The 17,935-nt window shown below is 43.1% G+C and overlaps 1 protein-coding gene and 1 long non-coding RNA gene across 11 annotated transcripts in view; one reads left to right on the top strand and one right to left on the bottom strand.

The window, feature by feature from the left end:
- The window catches only part of NFIB (nuclear factor I B), a 263,181-nt gene extending 256,210 nt beyond the window's left edge, over positions 1 to 6,971 (bottom strand). For 9 of the 10 annotated variants that reach the window (XM_005683657.3, XM_018051953.1, XM_018051954.1 and 6 more), the window contains exon 1: positions 4,215 to 4,869. In XM_005683657.3, coding sequence (XP_005683714.1) covers positions 4,215 to 4,244 — 30 coding nt within the window. In that variant the 5' untranslated portion in view covers positions 4,245 to 4,869. Of the gene's footprint in view, positions 1 to 4,214; positions 4,870 to 6,547 lie in introns of those variants that run through there. The other variant, XM_018051952.1, reaches the window with a different exon arrangement.
- Positions 7,067 to 10,660, top strand: LOC102168346. The gene is made up of 3 exons (XR_310209.3): positions 7,067 to 7,988; positions 8,227 to 8,354; positions 9,130 to 10,660. It is a non-coding gene; the product is annotated as an uncharacterized LOC102168346 (long non-coding RNA).

Genomic DNA, 17,935 nt, shown 5'->3' with positions numbered 1-17,935 from the left:
TCGGATCCAGAAGAGTTATACATCCCATCCAATCAATAATGCAATTTTCAAGTGTTTTAACATATTGCCATGAAATGTTCCGAGAGCAGGATCAGCCTAAATCAAAATTTTATAACAATACAGAATGTGGATGATTACATCACAGCATGAGGCATAACCAAATGCCATAGAGGAAATCATTAAACCGATCAGTAGTTTCCAGCAGAGACTTGAACAATTCAGTTACTATGCGAGCACATTAAACTAGGCCATGGAAAGAGTTAAACCACAATCTGTTCTTTGTGTGGGAAGGCAGCCCTGCTCACAGCAACCACAGCCCATGATAAGACCTCCCTATCTCCATACACTTTCTAATGCCATGCTTTCAGCGTTCACTGTAACTACAAAAACTTTGTTTATCTCCCTTAGAAATATATGCAAGAGGAAACCCTGCTCGAGGAAATGTGGACTCATGCTTTGGGAACTCACTTCCTATAATCTAACTTCTCCTATGATTTATTGATATGATTTAAAAACCCACATATATATACTCACGAACTAAAACCTTGAAATCATAAAGAGTACATGCGATGGGAAGAGCTTTGTCTCACTCACTCTACCCTTGCAGTATTATTTTATTTATTTTATTTTAAAATGCAGTATTATTTTAACAGATACTAAGCAATGTGGTAACTCTCAAGTACTTTTATCCTTAAGTACTATGTTCAGTAACATTTCATTTTCTTATAAAGACTTCAAATATAACTTTGATCACATTTGTTTGAGTTTCTAATCATCTATCATGTAATAGATTTCAAAATCTGAACAACTTATTTTAAACAACCAAAATGCAACACTGAGGGCTTAAACTTAGAATTTCTTAGCAAACGCACATAAAACACTGACTGCTTTTTTAAGGTTGCCTTTAGCTTGTTGCCAATGCTGCCAAGTAATGTTTTAAAACATAGTTTTTTTCTTTTGATAAATAGAAGCAGCAAACTTTCTGAGTCCACAGTCGCCTTACAAATATCTTTCAGGGCTTTACTATTATGCGAATTCCTTTCAAGTAAAACGCTTACTTCTGACACGAAGATATCCTCAAAAAATGGTAAGTAGAGTTTTTCAATAAGTCACATGTATTTTTGTATTAACATGACTAAAGTACCATCTCCCAAGTATGATTGTTTTCTAATGCTGAGTTGTAATATATCTGTAGTGATTTTGAATGGCATCTATATGAAGCATAGTAACTTGTCTTCATCAAAAAAATGATTAAGGTATTCAAATGTCCTAATTAATAGGTTATCACAATAACACTATAAACAACTATGAAAATTGTTTTTTTAAGAAAGCAAAGCATTTAAGTAAGCTAATATCTAATGTCTCTATGCTAAGGTAATAGGCCACCTTGCTCTTGCAGAATTTTTATTAAAACACATTGGCATTCAGTAATTCTTTCTCTTTTCAAACTTCTTTTATTAAACTAAACTGATAAACAACCTAGTTACAAATTTCAAATATAAAAGTAAATAGTCATAATTCCACTGGAAATATTTATTTTTCTTCACAAAACAGTGGTCTCCATGAAAGGGATGGAAAATTAGACCAATATAGAGGTAGAAGAGTAAATACTAGATGTTCTTGGAGCACTGCTATTTAACAATAAACCATTTTTATAAATGTACCTTCAGAACCTGAAAAATAGTGAAATAAAAAAAATTCAATACAATCATTCCAAGTGAAAGTTACATTATTAAGGGTTTACATTATTTTTAGCAAAAGCAAATACAAAATCCTATATGATGTTTAATTTTCTTTTTACATCTGATTCATACTGATGTAAAAATACAGATTTACATCCATATACTGATAATTTTGAATAACACTTTGATAAATATCAACCATAGCCTCTTTTGAAACTTCTTTCTAAAGCCTAGATATCTTATAGCAACAACGAAAGCACTTTGCAAAGTTTTCAATCAATTAAGAATGTTTCTCTATTTTGTATTTACATAATCCTAAAAAATGTTTTGCTACAGCTATTAAGTTCCTATAATACAAAACTAAACTACTGGTCTGATATCAAAATAGCATTGTTAATACTACTTCTGCAACACCTTACACTATCTATAAAGTCACACAGATATTAAAGGGAGAATTTTAAAGCTAAAATTTTTCTTCTAATCTAGGCCTTAAATCCCCAAAACAGTTTCAATATGTCAACCTAGATTTACATTATTAAAACAGTAGAGAATATCAGTCATCATGAATTAGTGCTGGTAAGTATGTATCCCTGAATACTAATAGGACAGTCGAATGACTATACTGTACATGCTCCTAATATTCCATATGTCACGATGCTACAATATTATTTTTAACTTACACAAATTTAGATAAAGCTAGTGACTTTTCGATTCATATCTAGAGGAAACCAAACATGCAATGTAATCGCTAGCAATGTTTCTGAAAAGTCGATGCTGGCAATATGAACCAATACAGAAAAACAATCATTCACAGGTGAGAGCAAGTAGTGCAGCACTTTGCATGTGAAAAGCTTACCTCAATTTGTTTTATTTGAACTATGCTTCAATAATGTAAAAATAATATCAAATGGATGTGGTTTACCAGAAAGAGGAAAAAATCCTGCTGATGGGTAATATGAAAGGTAACTTTTGCAACTGAAGGCAATTCGTTATACCTGAAACAGTTTCATCACCATATTTACTGGCCATTATTCACAGCCTTAAAAATACAAATAGGTCAGCAACTCATCTTTTCCAGTTTTGTTAAATTAAAGTGCATGTTTATTTGCTGAAAATAGCCATATCTAAGTTAATCACACTCAGATGCCAAACAAAATATAAACAATAAAAAATGTGTCAGCCAAAAAGCTACAGGACTGTATCCAATCACTGAATAAGCCTTATCATTGTTTTCATCTTCATTCACAATTTATGAATGCCTCAGTCCTTTTGAATCACAATGGCTTCTAATTGTCATACAATTGAAATCTTAATCATTTGTCCATTACAAAAACGCATCATCATGATACTGGATTTTTTAAAACTTGTAACACACCTAAAACTAGGGGACACTTCTTAAACTATTTATAGTTTTTAAGCCAATGTCAAAGAAAATGGTTATCAATTACTAATCGTGGCATAGCCTCCTAAAAGCTGCAGTCAACTCTCCCACACCTTTAGAGGTTTAAAATACTGCTTCAAATAACAACTCTAGGCTAAGATATTTAGTTAGTTCGTCAGTTGCTTAGTTAGCCGGGCAGCGATGAAAGCCGCCCCCAGGTAAGTCTGTTCCGTCTCTCCACTTTTCCATTTGACCGATCGGTTTAAAATTATGTAAATTGTGTTCCTGTAAAAGTATAAAGCCAATATTTTATTTCATAACACTGTACCTGAAATCTTAGGACAATTTTCAAAGTGAATTTTTGAAAATGACCTTACTTTTCCAGCATTACTTTCTAACCTACGCCCCAATATCGTCAAATGAACAGGTCTCCACAAAATGAGCATGTTTTAAAAGTCCTTTAACTTTCATCCCAACTAACTCGAGTCCACGTCTAGATCGCCTTTGTGGCATGATCACTGGAAACCTCAAAGTGCGGATCGCGATGGACTAGAGTTTCAGATCCCCAAATTAAGCAAAGGAATGGTCCCCGGACCACAACCTTCGACTCGCTTCGTCTCCCGCCCACTGCCTGCAGCGGAGTCCAGAGGCGCCCACAAGGACTCCTACTGGAGTCCCTTCGCCCAAGTTCACTGCTTGTTTATTAAGGCTCAGTACCCCCCCCCGCCCCCCAAAGCTTCTCTAAAGCCGGAGTCCACCTCAGCGCGCAAGCAACCAAAAGAGGCAGCAGACACCCTGGGCAGGGGCGCAGCAAGCACTCCAGGGGCCGCAGGCGGGCTAGCTCTCGCGGGCCCGGGCCCTGCCCATCCCTGGCGGCCTCGCCCGGCCCAGCCGCTCTGGCAGCACGCGGGCACCCGCTTTCCGTGCCCAGCGTGCCGGGCTGGGCGCGCATGGTGATTGTGAGCTAGGGGCCGCTCGCCGGCTGTGGTGCCGCCCTGCAAACCCCGCCGCAACTCCGGACCACTTCTGCTGCTGGGTTACCGGGGTGTGCGGAGGTTAACTAAAACCATTAGTTGTCCGCGGACGAGAGCAACAAAACAAAGGCATTTCGAGCTAAAGAGAAAGCTCGAGAGAGCGACTGAGACATGTACCTGAGTGAGACAGATGGGAGAATACATCATGACTTCGCCTTAAAACGCACTTTCCCGGAGATGCCCAAGAAAATCTTCGAGAAGCAAGAATTTCATCTATTCATTTTACAGTCATCTGAGCCCCGCGATGCGATCAATCAGGACAGGGCTCTGCGCTGGATCACCGCAACTTCACAACAAACCCAGTCCTCCTTAAATAGCCAAAGATTCAAGTTCACTCGGCGTGCTAGATTTCCCGGGGTGAAATCCAATCTACACTTTTAACCCTCCTGCAGTCCGAGCGCGCTGGCCGTGCTCGCCGAGGCCGCCGCCGCCGCCGCCGGTGCTGGCTGCTTTTCGCCTGGGTTTGGGGTTTGTTTTCTGTTTTGCAGTTGTTGTTGTTGTTGTTGTTGTTGTTGTTGGGGGCTAGGGGGTGCGCGAAGGTTCGGTGTGGGTCGGATTGGGGTGGTGGTTGGTGGTGAAATGCTTTTTTAAAAAAGGCGGGGAGGGGGGCGCAGGAGAGAGGGCGGGAGGGAGAGCGAGGAGAATGTGTCACCGCGCTGGGAAAGTTCAAGGTTACAGCCCCAAGCACTGCGGCAGGATCCCGGAGTGGCGATCGCAGGCGAAACTTTGCCGCGAGCCGACCATGTGTGTGCGCGAGGGGGGAGCGTGAGCGAGTGCGCGCGGGTGGCGGGGCGCGCGCGGGAGAGGGCCGGGGTGGGGGCGGGGTGGGTGGGGGAGCCGGCAGAGGCCGGGGTGAGGGAGGGGGCGCGAGCGCAGGTCTCCCGGGCGGAAGAGGTTCGCGGCGCGCGGTCCCCGGCTGCAGCGGCCGCCGCCCGCGCCGACTCCTCCACGCCCGGCTGCCCGCCCGCCGCCCGCCTCGCCCCGCGTCTGACCCGGCCGAGCGAGGAGGCTGCTGCTGCTGCTGCCGCGGCTGCCCAGAGCCCGGGGGTATCGGCACGCGCTCCTGAAAAATCCCAAACGATAAATCCCGCTCTCCCGCTCGGCTCCAAACTCCTCTCTTTCTGCTCTGGGCTCTTTTTTTTCCCCTCCCTCTCTCGCTTTCTTTCGTTGCAAAACTTGGAAGTTGAAAAATTCACCGGTTCCACCCTCTGGACCCCGCTCGAGCTCTCTCCAAATCAGACTTAAGGATTGTTTTATTATTTAATTACACAATCATCGCTTTACTCCTCCTCCTGCAAACGCGCATTCCTTTTGCACCAGCCTCTCCACACCCCCCGCCCCCCACCTTCCTCCTCCTCCTCCTCTTGCTTCTCTCCCTCTCTCTCTCACTCATTTGTTAAAGCTCTCATACCACTGCAATAGAACCACAACTTTTTTTTTAATTTTAAATAAATGATCATTCCGCCCTTTGGGCAAGTCCCGCGCCCTTCCCCCAACACGTACACACCCCGAAAACCCGCCCTGGAAAAAGGTATTTCGGTGCTCGCTGCGGACTCTTTAAGCCGCGGGAACCTCCGAGTTAAGAGAAGCCCTGAGCCGAACTGGGCCCGAGAAAGGAACGAATGGAAAATTCCCTCACACCCAGGCCGCCCCGGGGCCCAGACTGGGGCGCCGACTCTCGCACCCGCGGCAGGCGCGGTCCGCCGATTCCGCCGGCTGAAAGGAGAAGGGGGAGATGGAGGGGGGATGGCTGAACGAACTTGGACTTAAATAGTTGGGGCACGCCGGCGCGGGTGGGAACGGGGCCCATCCGGGGTCTCCCAAGCACGGGCCCGCATCCCGGGGCAGCTCCGCACAAGCGGCGCGCCTCGCCGCGGTTTGCCGCCCTCCCTTGGGGGTGCCCGGTGCACGTGGCCTCGCTCGGAGCCGGAGGATCGGGCCGCGCCGCCGCCTCCTGCGCCCTCCTCCTTCTAGTCCTCCTCCCGCGACTCGTCTGGCTCACTCCCAATCCCCACCCCTCCCCGGGGCCCGGGGCGCCGGCGGAAAGCGGCTCCCGCGCCGCCGGGGTGCAGGCAGGGCGGGGCCGCAGCGCGCCTGGGGCTGCGGGGCGGGCGGGCGCGCGCGCGAGCGGGGTGCGTGTGTCTCTAGAGCCCTGCAGAGGCCGCCGCGCCCGCCTCGCTCCCGCGCGAGGCCCCGCCCTCACCCCGCCGCGAGCCGCGGGCCCCGAGTGAATGAACTTGATTTCGGAGATGTGGAGGCCGACGCTTTGCCTCGCACTCTTTCTGCGCGCGCGCGCGCACACACACACATACACACACACACATACACACACACACACTCCGCCCCCCAAATTCCGGTTTTCGGCCAGGGGTGGGTGGGGAAGAGGTGGAAGCAAAGGCTGTGCAGACAATGGAGAGAGGAAAAGTGAGTGCCAGGGGCTACGCGTCTACCTAGCTCGGGGGCCCCGGAGGGCACTCGAAGGCCCCAGCCCGGGGGCGGGGCCGCCCCCACTTCCAGCTGTGCTCTGGAGCCGTTTGGAGGTTCTCCTGATTCCCCTTTCCTCTTTCTCGCTTGCTTCCTCTCGATTTTTTCCCCTCAACTTTCTCCTATCTCGTTCTCTGCGCTCTTCCCACCCCTTTCTTACGCGCCCCCCCCACCACCACCACCACCAGCGGACTTGAAGGAACTAGTGACTTTTTCCTTCACCGAGTGGGAGTTATCCACATCAAGCATTTCACAACGACACATCAAGAAAAGTAGGCAGGTTCAAGTCAACCATGAAATGGTCACTTTTTAACCCCGTCCTGTCCTCATTAGGGAAATGCTCAAACACAGTCCGTTTTCAAAGAGCGCTCTTAATGAGGCGAGCCTGCCAAGTCCACCAGCTGCAGCCCCCGTAAAGCAAGAGCCTAAAGAAGAAAGGCGGTGGGGAAGGAGGGGGAGTCGAGGAGGCCAGGGTTGGAGGGGGGAGCTTTGGTTCTTGGAAGACAGGTAAAGTCGGGGAAATTTAGAAAACCCCCCGGAGTTAACCCTTTAGGGCACACCCCACTGGGAGCGGAATCCTCTAGTCCGGGTTCTGACAACGTTAATTTCCTTTGTGTGGGTCATTTCTTCCTTTTGAAAAGCCAGAATAAAGTTGACAGTCTTTATAGATAAAAGAAATGAAGTGACAGTACGGGTTAATCCGAATAAATACTAATTTCTCTCAGAAATGTTTAAGCAATCTCATCCTAGATTTAAAAAAAGAAAAAAGCCCAAAACATCACTTTGTGTTGCACATTCTGCCGCATCCCTTTTCTCACCCTCTTACAAGGTCTGAAGGGTGGGGGGTGGGTGCGTGGAAGCGCTACTGATAATACCAGCTTTAACTACTGGAGTTTCCCTTTGAACAAATATTCCATTTAACCGGGGTTAATTTACCATAAAGACATTCCCGTTGGCACGAATACTCTCCTGTCCTTGAACACACCTCTTTGAATGCCTGGACTCTTACAGAAGCCATTATTTCGGGGTCTCTTTAAAAATCAAGCTCCCATCTCTCTTTCTCTCCCTCCCTCCCTTCTTCCCTCCCTCCTCACCACACCACCCCCAGTGAAATCTTGGCACCCTGCAAGTGCTCCGTTTCAGCCAGAGATCCCAGAACCAGCCGCTGTCCCCTGGCAGAAGAGGCCCAGTGCTGAGCCCTGGGCAAGTGTCTGCAGACATCGCCACCCCTCCTCCCTTACTAGTTTCCCTTACCAACAGAAACCCTTTCCTTTTGCCACCCAAACTAGGTCGCCTCCAAAAGTTTCTCACGAGCTTAGAAAAGAAGAATGAAAGACAACTCTTAACACAGAAGAGCCCACAAAAGCTACAGCAGCACCAGGGGTGATGAAGCAGCAACAGACCCAGGTAAGACCCCCGAGACCTAAAGATGTCTGGGGCCTCCCAGGCCTATCACTTAGAGGTTCAAACCTCTCCCTGTCTGTAGGGCACTTATGGATGAGCATGGAGGATACTTGGTGGTGGGGGTTTTGATTTGTTTCCAAGAAAAAGGAAAATAAGAAAGGAAGGGGAAACTCAAAGGGAGGAAAAATGAGCAACAGAGACATGGGGTACTCAGTGGATTTGGCTTTGACTGTCTTCTTAGGCCTTGGAACCATGGATGAAATGGCTGACATCCCCTCAACCTCACCCCACCCAGAACTCTGCTTCTTGTGCAGCCAATACCAGGGACACTGCAAGTCTTCTCAAGATGAACTCTTAAGATAGCCTTTTGTAAGGAGGGACTGGGGTGGGGGAAGGGGGTAGACCGTGACTTCTCTCAGCAGGACACTTCACTGTCTGTGGTTTCAGAAATGCCAATCTTTCAAACACCAGGTAGGAAAAAAAGAGGAGGAAGTGAGAAGGTACATATGGTATTTTAGCCATTTTCCCTTTTACCCAGCATTTCTGTGCCATGGCATTAAGGGTGGTTTGAAAGTATCTCTGAAAAGCTTCTGATGCTATCAAAGTGGGCGAAACACTTTTGAGACTGGTACTTACCTCTCCTAAACTTCTCTCTCTCACACTCACTGAAAGAGTTAAACTAATTTCATTCACCCCAAAATCTGGCTGGAAGAAAGAAGTGAAAACCTTCTGTAGCAACAGGAAAATCTGATATTTCAGAATCCCTAAAGACCTCCTCCCTAGATCACCTATTCCCTGCCATCTTACAGAGGAGGAAAGTTTTTGTTTTTTGTTTTTTTTCTGACAGTTTAATTTCAAGAAGTGCTGGAGTGTCTGTTCTTCAGGTGACTGGATTTTTCAAAACTCAGTTGTATATTTGAAAAAGTAAGCAGTATTACCCAATTGGAGCCTTTCACTGACCTCCAGAGAGGAGCATAACATCTCAAGGGTCTTCCAATATTGATTTCCTTTTAATCTTCTCCTTTCTAAAGAAATTCAGTGACAGGGTGTAAATCTTGAGTAGTTTAGGGAAAAGTTCTTGGAGCTTAACAAAGCTGTCATTTTCAATACACTCGATGACTCTTTTTTTTTTTTTTTTTTTTAGCTCTTGCATGTGACTAGAGGGGTGGCTCAACAATTCCACACACCCTGGCTGCATGGCCAATATCAATATTTTAAAACTAAATACAAAAGAGACAGATGACCTCCTGACCCCAGGAAACAGGCCTGCAAGACTGCAAGTATCCACTACACCATGCCCAGGGACCTTTTCTTCTTCCAAATGAACCACAAAAATCATACATGTGTAGCCTGGAAAACACGATTTTATATCCACAAGCAAGAACATCAAAAATCCACTCAACAACACATGTATAAACAACCAACAAGTACTGAAATTGCCTGCACTTGATGGGAATTGCAAAATCATGCCCAGCTCTATCAGCCCTTAAACTACTACTGTCAAATTAGGGTAGCAATTTTTCCCTACTACAAAATCCACAACGGGTTAGCTTCCCCACCCCCCATTGCCAGCGCTTTGCCTTTCACTGAAATGAATAAATAACTGTGGATTTTTTTTTTCCCATCCTCGGGGAGCTGTTCGGTGTCCCCTGAGGACAAAACTAAATGAGAAAAATGACGCTGTTAATAATGTCACTGCTGAAATGCCTGTACTCGACTGTTTAAAAAAAAAAATACCGTCCCGCTAAGTGTGCCTACATTTCGGGCACATTTTCAAACCACCACTGAATCTGTATGTAGACTGGCCAGCATTAAGTTTAGCTGGTTTTCACTTCTGTACAGAAATGAGGCTAGTTCATCAACGGAGATTCCCAGCTTCTAAAGACATTGCTTTCTGGGATTACAAAGTCAGCAGTTGCCCTGTAATTTTTGTATGATTTTAAACTTTGAAAATCACAGTAATAATTGTCTTGGTTCACTAACAATACTTCAGAACTTACAGGCACCTTCACACACAGACTTCTTTGCTGAGCCTGTGAGAGTTGTAGCTATTGTCCTTTTTCAAAATCGCTAACACTTAAAACTATACCATCATTTTATTTCTACATGTAAGTTGGTTTTTGTTTCCTATCTACATGCGCCTTTGTGACATGAAAAAAATTGGCTTTAATGAGCTGTTTAGAAAGCTTTTATGCAACATGGCTAAGTTGTCTTTATATTGTTCATGAAGAAATGTAGAAAGTGCACTGCAAACCAACATAAACTTTCTGCATCCCTTTCTGTAAATCTGTTCTTGAAAACTGCGTTTCTGTTTCAAAACCAAAACAATCACAATAATAAGACTGTTCATTTTAACTTTCAAAATAAAATTTAGCCAACAATTGCATAATTACAATGATAGAAAACAAACCACTGGGCCTATACAAAATACATACTAATATTTTAAGTAAACTTTGTCTCTGAGATACATCTGAAAATATTTTACAACACACAGTAAGTTAATAACTTCCAAAGCAATAATATTGTCAAATTGTGTGATGTCACAAGCTCCAAAAGCAAAGCTACAGATGTTCATGACATCACATTCACTCATAATTATGTTGCTGCTGTCTGACCATCTTAAACCGATGACTCTGTCTACTAAAGAATAAAAAGAATTTATTTTGGACATCAAACAATGAAACTGTCACCATTTATTGTATGAAACACTCAGCTAATCAATTTCCTATTAAAACAGCTTTCAACAATACTCAGCTTTAAAATTCATCAGGGCCAGTAAAAACCTCTTCCCAGTGCACAAGAATGCAGTCCCAACCACGTACAATAATTACCCTTCTAATACTTTTATTGCCCAAGCGCTTTTTCCTGTGCTCCCCATCAGTGAGGCAGGAATCTGCAGTATATTGTATCAGTGAATTGGAGTGCTTGACCTTTGCCCACATATGATTTAATAGGGACTTTTCAGCACTGGTGCTTTCTCCATCTCTCATACCATTAAATGAAAACATCAAACCTCAAATGTAAAACTGGAAACCACAACGTTTTGTGTTTCACAACTCTTTGCAGTTTTTACTTAGATTGCTTAAAGGTCAGCTTCTTTGCCTCACCGTGCTCTGCCCCATAGAGTAAATGTACTCAAAAGTCACACTCATTCTGATTTTGATTAAATCTTGAACTCCCCAGATACACACATGCACCCTGCTTATTTACATGTGCATTCTTTCCTAACCACATAAGCATGCGTGTATGACTTTCTGGATTTATTCCATTTTAGGGCTGATTTAAATGTCTGTTCAAGTATGGGTTCACAAGTTAACTTTTTCCCACCCGATGGAAAGTTAAAATTACAAAGGATGGTGTTATAGGATCCTGTCAAAGAAAGTTAGAGTTAATCTTGTGTATTTTGGCGCCTTTTCCCTGCCAGCTACTGTACTTGGTTGGGGAGGGGGGGGCAGTTGGGGGTTGGAGATCTTGTCTGTCCTGTCTCAAGTTCAATGGCAGTTCTTCTAACCAGAGGAGAAGATGGCCATGTTCACAGCACTAATAATAATTCCAATCACGCCACTTCGGCATCTTGTGTCAAAGTCGAAACGGGCTTCCCCGCCCCCTCTTCAACCTGAAAGCTGCCAAGTCCTCACACACTCCGCATTCAACCACAACTTAATGGATGGGATATCGTGCATTAAAATATGTCCCAGACATACTGGCAAAGAGAAGACAAGGGAAGAGGGAGACAGACAGACACATACACGCGCACGCACACACACTTTGTTAGGCAGGGGGTGAAAAATACTAGAGTGAAAACAGCAGGGCAGAAAAAAAAAAAAAAAACAGGAGCGGGAAGAAATACATCATAATCTTTTTCTTTTTCTTTAAGTAGAGGGAAGAGTGGGAGAGGGCTAACAATTCTATCCTGCCACTTCAGGAACAAGGGAGTGGTGGTAACTACACTTTGGAATGAAGAATGATTTTAAAAACTCCAATACACCAATCAGAGCTAAGTAAATACACTTTTAAGTGAGAATATGTAACAAATCTGTGCAGGGAAGAAAAAAATGCTCCGAAAAGAATGGACTACAAGGTACAACTGAAGTAGCATTTGTACAGTAATTTTTTCCATCATGGGGAAGGGGGTTAGGGAGATGAAGCAGAAAAAATGCTACATTTCAATTTTGGACTTACAATATTATCCACGGATTCCTATCATAAAAGTGTGGCATGTACACTAAAGTTGACAAAGTTGTGTTTTTTTAAAACATTAGGGCTGAAAATCCAACATATGGCTCAACCTGTAAAGCAGAAATGACATTTAGGTTCTCTTTACAATGTACAAAGGGGAAAAAAATCTGTGTCTGGGAATAGAAGGGGATGCAAGAGACAAGCAAATAAAATTCTTCATTTCAAAGCTACATACCACTGCTTATTGCAATAAATAAGAGATGTTGCGTTTATAACAGAACCCTGGCCCGCTGACTTCACGTATCTCAGGTAGAGATTTGTGGATTTTCCTCGAGTTGTTTTAGTGTCGCTTTTGTATTTTTTTAAGAGCGCAACCCAGGAGTAGGCTCTTACTTTTGTTTTTAATGATAATTTCTGCAATGCCACAATTCCTGGCCCGAAGAAGAAAAGGCGGTAAAAGTCAAGTCTAAAAACAGGCAACCCCTCAGCCTGGCTGGATTTCCAGTTTGCTTCCTCTCACTTGGAGAAGACGTGAGCTTGACTTGAAAGCCGTCCAGAGTGCCGGGTCTGTATTTGTGAGCGTGTGTACGTGCGTGCGCGAGTGTGCTTGGTGGGTTTTATTGTTGTTTTAGCAGGGCTGCTCCGGGGTGAGGGCTGCCTCCCCGCCCGGGCTCGGAGCGCGCTAAGGCTGATGCACCCGGCGCGGCCGGGAGGTTGCGCGCTCTCCTCTTCCCCGCCCTGGAATCCTCAGGGCCGGCGGCGGCGCTACCCCGGAACCGCCGGCCATCCGCGCACCCTTTCCGCGCCCGGCCCGGCCCGCGCTCTGCGGCCGCCGCCTCCCCGGCTTTCTCTTTCTCCGAACCAGCAGCCCGGCCCCGCCCCACCCAGGCCGGCTCAGCGCGCGGGAAGCGTGGCTCTTCGCTTCCGCCTGGCGGCGGGAAGGAAACCGAAAGGAGGAGCCGGGGGCGGGGGCGCGGTGATGCATATTCATTAGGGCGCCCGCGGCTGCGGAGGCGGGAGCGGGCCCGAGTGGGTGTGGCGGGCTGCGCTGCGCGGGGGCCTCTCACGAGTGGCGGCTCAGCTCTTTGTGCCGCCGGGCGGGGCCGGAGCGCGGCGAGGGCGGGCGAGGAGGGCGGCGCCGCCAGTCTGCGGGGCCGCCAGGCTCCGCGCGCCTTTGTGCTCCCGCGCTCTGGGGCCTCCCCGCGGGCGTGCGCGAGAGCCGAGCCCGGCCGAGCGGCCGCGGGAGACGCGTCACCAAATAATAATGAGACGGGATTGGTGCTCTTCCCTGCTTGACGCCGGGTTGCTGGGTCCGGTTTGCCAGGCCACGTTTGTTTCGTTGTAAAAGGAATTCTGAAATGCTCCTCGCTGCGTAGCCTTATCATTAAAGCAAAACAACCAGAAGTCTACTATTTATAGGCATGCAGGTAAATATCAACAATTCAGGGGTAGGTTGAAGAAATAATTTGGAGAAAGGAATGGCTGCCCACTCCAGTATTCTGGCCTAGAGAATTCCATGGACTGTAGTTCATGGGGTCGCAGAGTCGGACACGACTGAGCGACTTTCACACTGTTCACTGAAGAAATAATCAACCCCAAAGAAATATGCAACCCAAAAGTAAACACTCTAGGTGAGATGTGCTGGCGGGTTCATGTTCGTAAAGCTGTTTGAGTGTTTTTTAAACTTTATGTAATTTTTGCTTAATTTTCAAGTAATCCAGTTATTTTGCATTTTAAGCATCTGTAATGTGGTATAACAATGCTTAACTGTTAAATCAAGTTCTATAATTCTGATCTAAAACTGAAGTATTGAAAGTAAAAACATAACACTTGCCCTAAATTTACTTAATACTAACTCACCTGTGTTGAGAAGGATTTTATTACAGAGATCCTGAGTAATTATGTAAGCACAACAGACAGCAATAGCTTCAAATATCCTCCAAAAACCCTACTCAATTATGTGATTACTAGTGGGACTGGAATAGCTCCCAATGAATTGTTCTTATCTTTCTACTAAATGTGAGCACGTCAGTGTTTTAATCCCAATTATATTTATCCTCAAAGTCCAAGACAACTTAAACAATATTGTTCAGGTTCTTTGTTCCAACAATACACATTGTAAAAGAGACATTTTGGCCTCATTATCCAAAAAAAGTTTTTCTTTTTTTCCTCCCTGTTCCGGCACGGTCATACACACATATATACATGCATATATTACATACATATAGTATGTACATGTTACATATATCTTTGTGAATAGTGTACATGTTTAATTTCAGTAAGTACAAAACTAAACCAGATTGACCCAGGTGAACTTTGGAAAATGCCAAACTTTAAAGTGGGTTATTACCTCCCCGTTTTCCTTCAGAAAAAAAGCAACACAGTGTATATCTATACAGCTTTGGGAGAGAGGTGAGGGAAACACACGTATATGTAACTCCCCATTTAGCTATAACTTCCCAAGGAAAATTAATTATTATCATCTATCTTGTTCCAATTTAGGTAATTTTAACCACTCGAGTAGTATAGCTAAAATTCAGCCTACCCAGGCACAAGCAGATCTGTTTCCATCCTAGGATTTCCTAATAGTAGTTTCATGGTTCATAAAATCACATTTAGCAATAAGGAATCAAATATAAAATATGAAATTTCAGTGCAGCTCAATTAAAATATATTATTTAGGGTGGTGGAAGGAGTGTTTAAATGAGCAGTGCTATCAAATTATAAGACTTTTATATGTGCCTGAGAAAGCTTCTCTATTGTAATTATTTGAAGTCCATACCAGAATTACCAAAACTTCCCCACGTCTATTTCATGCAAAGAAGAAAAGATGTTACACAGAGAATCCAGTTTTCTTTAGGAAATATCGCAAGACACAAAATGGGAAAAGGAACAGGAAAGGGGAAAGGGAAGGATTTCCTCTGCTCCTGGTGATGACTTGAATGAATCTAGATTTAGTGTCACCCATCAGAGAATTTCTTCTAAGCATATTATTTAGTAATAGAATGTATCATTGTATGTCATGTTCAGTATTACAGATTTTCTCTTTCTATTTGCATGTCATTTGTTTCTTTTGACATGTGAAACTCACGAGAGTACTTACTCCTATACCAATCACTCTTCTGTCTGTCAAATATGTACATATATTATAATTAAATGATATCTAAGATTTATAAACTAAGGAGATTACATGTCCTATAGAAATTGGTCTCACTAATTTGTAGTCACTTCAGCAGGTTGTTCCTCCTAAATCTTTCAATGGCCTAATGATTGTGGTCTTCTAATCTTCAACACTGATTGATCTTCCAGTTTTTATACTTTCTGATATAAATAAATATGTAGAAATCGGAGTGTTTGAATATAGATACTTCTTAAATTAAAACTACCTTGCTTAGAAGTCTTTCCTAATATACTTAAGGTCCAATGTCTTTTTATATTTAACTTTTTATAAGTTATAATTAATTATTCATTAAAAAATCAGGAGTATCTAACATTACTTAGGTGTTTTAACCTTCTGACACATCTAACTGAAGTGATTCCAGTAGAAGAGCTTTTTGTTTTTTCCCTGCCTTTCGTTAGAGGCATGGTTCATTCCTTAGAACTTAACAGAAGAGTCTCCACTACACTGAAACTTTAGATTTTCTATTTTTTCCTAAAGCCAATTAACTGGTAAAGCAATTTCTGTATTTTTTTCAAATTAAGAATTTTTTTAGTCTACAAGCAACATCTGCGTGTGTTTATCTGAGAATAATCACTATATAATTATTTCTAAAAGGCATGCATTATTATAATGCTTTATGTCATAATTGAAGTAATTCCTCTACCCCATCTAAACCAGTAATTTTCAGTCATTACTCCAAAGGTGTTTATTTTATCTTACTTACCTATTTCTAAAAAATGTAGGAAGTGTGTTTTTATTTCTATTATTTTTACTATTAAAGGGTACACACTAATTTATTAGATTATTATATTTAGTCTATTATACTAGCAAATGTGCAAATTTAATGTATATAATATAGTGGAATATTTATAATTCAATACTAAATAAAACATAATACCATCTTCTAAAAGAATTGAATGATTACATTTTAGAATTAACAATGCAAAAGGTATAAACCTGTGTAAACATTCATATTTCATATTACCCCCAGAAAATAGTTTCAATTACTTCTTAATTATTTTAAACATAGTAGAGAGGCTTAAATTAGGACATTGATAAAGTGCCAACTTCTGGCATTTTTTTGGGTTCCATAGCTGAGAGCTATCCCATGCAACTTTTATTGAGTAGAAAAGAATGGATATCTAATATATTATTGTATAAGAAGGATCCCCAAGTATAAATAACCACCTCTGGTGACACTTTTTATTTTTCAGTAATTATAACAATCTTTAGCTATACTCCGTTATGCCTCTTCTTTAGACATTGACTGGGAAAATAAACAGTGTCTTTGCCACAGACATAGTTGCTCATCATATGGAGATATATCTATGGAAAAGACTTCAAGAGATTATCAGATAAGGGCTTGCAATGGAGTCAAAACACCACACTGCCCAGGACAGGCACAACAGGTCACTTTCTAACTACTGAGAGTATGGGTACAAAAATAAATATACACATGCGGTGTTTCTTCTTTCACTCGCTGCATGCTGCACCTGTGCACACATATATCTGATGACATCTGCTAACATAATAAATCTCAAGTGGTTTGTGGTGTCATCAAAAATCTGAGATGGTGGTGTGGCTCACAGCCTCACCAACCCCAGGCTCTGGTCTTGTTAAATTTCACAGGCTAAATAGAGGCAGACTCAGACTCATTCTGTACATGAACCAGAGGTTTTCAAGAGTGGGTTAAGGTGGTTTACCAAAAGGGGAGAAAAAAAAAAAAAACAGCCTCTAGTTATGACTCAATGTGTGAGAAAGCGGCTCTCTGATTCAATGGGGATAAATCAAGGCTATCTTCCAGCTTCAAAAAAAATCATTTTTATCTCAGTTGTTATGAATTCTCAATTTCAAGGTTAAATTCTCAACCTCTCTTAGCCGACTTATGGTTTTAAGACTTACTTTAAAAAAATGAGCAATTAAATCTTCACAACTTGCTTACTCACACTTTTATGTAACTTTAGAATTTCAACCATCAAAATGTCCATGAAAAGAAAACAATAAATTTGAATGAATTTGGGCTTCAGCAATGATTACATTAAGCAAAGAAAAAGCAAATGTTTTCTCAAAAAATTTTTAGGATATTTTGTGCCATATGTAAGGTTTCTGAAACAACAGAATCCCTAAGGTATTTTTTTAAACCATTTTCAAAAAACAGAAGCATCTGGCAATCCAGAAATCAGTGAGGCAACAGGACGCAAGAAAGCGCTAGACAGTATACTGGTCCTTCTCTACAATGCTGGCAGAGGACCATCCTGCTTTTTGCTCAGAGGACCATTTTCAGTGAGAAAGTGAAAGTCAAGTCCCCTGCATCCACATCCTGGGGCTGATTGTCCTCAGTGTCAAAAGATACTTCTTGATGTATCTAGAACGTGGTGGGATTATTTTCACTTTCCCACTACTAAAGAAGATCAATAACCACATTTTTGTGGATTTATTCCCCAGCTAAGAAAGTCTAGATGCAGGCCAGGGAGTAGAGGAAAAATTCCATCTTTCTATAGACATGCATCGCATATTTAGTATGGGGTTGGATACTACCCTGCAAAGATGGATAGATTTTTGACAATTTCTGCATTTGTGATAAAAAGACCTTCTATTCCTTTGTGCTAAT

Source organism: Capra hircus, chromosome 8 (assembly GCF_001704415.2).
Source record: "Capra hircus breed San Clemente chromosome 8, ASM170441v1, whole genome shotgun sequence".
NCBI classification, from domain to species: Eukaryota; Metazoa; Chordata; class Mammalia; order Artiodactyla; family Bovidae; genus Capra; species Capra hircus.
Note: the sequence above shows the minus strand (reverse complement) of the source record. Positions and strands in the feature narration are given on the sequence as shown.